This window comes from Crocuta crocuta, unplaced genomic scaffold (assembly GCF_008692635.1).
Source record: "Crocuta crocuta isolate KB4526 unplaced genomic scaffold, BGI_CrCroc_1.0 scaffold129, whole genome shotgun sequence".
Classification (NCBI taxonomy): domain Eukaryota; kingdom Metazoa; phylum Chordata; class Mammalia; order Carnivora; family Hyaenidae; genus Crocuta; species Crocuta crocuta.
The window spans coordinates 6489347-6492930 of NW_027551571.1; the positions used below are offsets into that span (position 1 = coordinate 6489347).

Below are 3584 nucleotides of genomic sequence, written 5' to 3' on the forward strand. Positions count from 1 at the left end.
CCCTTTCTCTAGGTCAGCTGCCTTCTCTCTTCTCTGCAGGGGACCCTTCTCTGCAGGGGATGAGCCTCCTGGAGCAGAGGGGAGATTTATAATCCCGTGAGCCCTTAACACCAGAGTTTTCTTCTGTTCTGCGGCTGCTGGCCGAAGGGGGAGCGAGAGACTCGAAGCAGGAGAAGGACCCCGTGAGCAGACGCGGGTCTGGAGGAGACCAGGCGGCAGGGAAGGCAGGCTGACAGCTGGCAGCAAATGGGAACCTCGCTCCTACGAGCACAAGCAGCCACATTCTGCACCCTGAGGAAGGCTTCCAAGCGGATTCCTGCCCAGAGCCTGAGGAAGAGCCGGGGGGCCCTGCTGACACCCAGAGGTCAGCCCCGCGCACAGAACACCATGCAGCCGGATGCACTTCGCCTCCAAGCTGCAAGCCGATGAGCCGATGCTATAAGCCGCCACGTTCGTGGTACTTTGTTCCACAGCAAAGAACGCTAACACACAACCCATTCCCGTTTGAAAAAACAGGAGACTTAGGGCGCCTGGGTGTCTCAGTGGGTTAAGGTCTGACTCTTGATTTGGGCTCAGGTCATGCTCTCATCGTTTGCTGAGTTCGAGCAGTGTGGAGCCTCCTTGGATTTCCCTCTCTCTCCCTCTTTCTGTCCCACCCCCACTAGTGTATGTGGATCCTCTCTCCCTCAAAATAAATAAACTTAAAAAAATTTTAAAAGCAGAAAACTAGCCACATATAAAAATGCTATTTTCAGGAATTCAAATTTAACCTCTTACTTACCTTCTGAATCTAAACACCTTTCAAACTTCAAGGATAACTGATAGGTGTCATAACATCGAACCCGAGGTTTATATGTTCCTGTAAAAAAGATTAACGTGATGTAAAACCTAAAGGAGGTACTTTTCACTCTCAATATCCTGCAGATACATTGTGTACAGTTTATGTTCAGAGGTAAGCGGGATTCATTATGACCCGGTGAAAGAAAAAGAATTTAAAAGCAGCCCTCCCCAACATCCGGAGGAGAAAACCAGCAAAGGATATGAACATGCAAGTCATAGAAAATGAAATACAAGTAACTAATAAACTTCACAGATAACATAACAAAGTAGATAAAAACAGTGATATAGTTACTGTCCATCAGAATGACAAAGATGAAAAGATAGTTAATGTCCATGTAGGTGAGAGTACTAAAAAAAAAAAAGTACTCTCCTACACTTGGTGAGTGGTATAAACTGTTACAACCTCTCTGGAGGACAACCTGGCAAATCTATAAAATGTGTGACGTTTATTCAAATGTACCCTAGAGAAACACACCCACAACGTGCACCAAAGACAGGAAGAGGGGTCACTGCAGCGCTGTGGACAAATGGCCAAAAACTGAAAGCAAATAAAATGAACACAGTCTCAGAAATGGTCACATAAATTATGGCAAATCAGACAGCTCGTGAGAGGATGACATGAGCCGGTCCCAACAGCGAGGGCTGCCACAACATACCACCCAGTGAGAGAGAGCGTGCAGAGTGCACGGGGAAGGGCCGCAGGGAAGGGCCGCAGTGGCGCCTACAGCCTCACATCTGTCAGAGTCGACGCTGACCGGGAGCACCATGGTCACAAGAAGTCGGACGAGTAAGCACAGTGACTGTTTATCTCCACGAAGTGCAATTTTAGGGCCTTTCATATTTTACCTTATGCTTTTCTCCAATGTTTGGATTTTTGTAAGTTTACCATGTTTGCAACCAAAAAGAGAAAAAGATTGGTCTTTAAAGCCAATAGATATTATTTAAAAAAAAAAAGGAATGAGGTAGCCCTTGAGTCGCCAAGACCTTATTCAAAAATGGTATATAGTATAACATACTGATGTGCATACTACATATGATGCATGTTATACACTATACAGTTGTTCACACATATGAAACTACATGCAGTATGTAATTAATACATGTGACCTAGAGACTAAGAAACGTGCTAATACTGAGACGATCATTAACACACAAGAGGGTGGCGTGTAGATGTACAAAAGTTCTGTCAAATAAGAAAGTGTTTGGAAAAGGGATATAAATGGATAATATTAAGTCAGCAAGAAAAAAAAAATATGTACACAATACATAGGATTTAGGTACCAAGATCACAGCCAAACCACACACTGGATAATGCTCTTCTAAATTATAACATATTAAAAGTTACCTATGTTTCATGGCTTTTTGATGCTGACAAATAAATACCACTAATAAAGAATCTTAGTAGCATAAAAAATACCAGCTCATAACACAGAAAATTATGTTAAAAGCAACCCTTCCTGGAACTCTCATTCATTGCTGGCAGGAGTGTAAAACGATCAGACTGCCTTGGAAAAAGTCTGGCAGCTGATCAAGAATGAAACATACACCTACCCTCTGGCCCAGCAACATCCTCCAAAATGAGCCTGTGTAACGCTGTTCATAGAAATTCGTCAGTAATACTAAAATATGAAATCGGTCCAGGTGTCCAGCAAATGGAGAATGGATACACAGTCCGTTCTTATAAAGAAATACCACTTGGTAAGAAGAAAAAACCACGGACACGTGTGACAACACGGACGAATCTCAAAGTCCTAAGAACATAAACCTCACATAAAAGGGCACACAGTTTATGACGACATTTCCATAAAGTTTCAAGACAGGCTGAAAACCAGCCCAAGGAGCAGTGGATGCCAGTGCGTGGGTGGGATCCGGATGGACTGCGAGGGGCGTGAAAGAAGTTTCTGGGTGAAAGGAATGTTGCAGATCTCAACTGGGGCTTGGCCTACATAGGCGAATGCATCTGTCAAAACTCCTCAAAAGATCTGTGTATTTCACTGTATGAAAATCTACCTAAAAGAAAAGCCATAAATAAATACGGTCTGGCTAATGGCACACGTGCTGAGGTATTTATGCGAAAAGCTGAGTAGTATCTGCAACCTGCTCTGGAAAGCATCAAAAAACAGGATAGAAAAAAAAAAACGGATGGATTGATGGATGGACAGGGATGGATAGATATGATCAAGCAAAATACTACTGAGAATCTAGGTGGTGGGTAAAAGGATGTTTGCTGTACAATTTTTTTCAGTATTTCTGTATGTTTGAAACTTTTTATAATAAAACATTAAGGTAATAAAAAAAAAAATCAATCTTTCCCACCCTAGCATTTCCGGCTGGGAAATGTGTATAAATCATAAGCAAAAACATGCTTACCAGTTGCTAAGATGTACTGTCCATCTTTTGACACCTTAATAGTGGTACAGACGGTAGGCATTTCAAAATCCTGAATAAGTTCGATTCTCCTCCGGACATCTACAAAGACAGGAAGTAAATAACTGGTTTCACGACCAGGTGCTTATTTTATCTCAGAAGCCCCAGCATGCAGAGTGGTCGCTACGGACAGGTCACCAGTGTCCCAGTGTGCCTCCAAGCCCTGGAATACAGCCCCACCCATCGTGCAGGAAGAGTTTTATCTCAGCTCTTCCCTTAGCTTTCTAAGCTTAATAAGTTTTTACTTTTGAAAAAGAAAAAAGTATCATCACTAATTGAGAAAAAAAAAAAGTCCATAATGATGTATCAGTCATCTA

At 42.6% G+C, this 3584-nt stretch overlaps 1 protein-coding gene across 1 annotated transcript in view; it reads right to left on the reverse strand.

The window, feature by feature from the left end:
* NOL10 (nucleolar protein 10) overlaps positions 1-3584 on the reverse strand; it is an 81296-nt gene that overhangs the window by 71903 nt on the left and 5809 nt on the right. The window contains exons 3-4 of the mRNA XM_077751004.1: positions 3211-3309; positions 782-859 (exon numbers count right to left, since the gene is read on the reverse strand). Of these exons, the coding sequence (XP_077607130.1) occupies positions 782-859; positions 3211-3309 (177 nt within the window). The remainder of the gene's footprint in view (positions 1-781; positions 860-3210; positions 3310-3584) is intronic.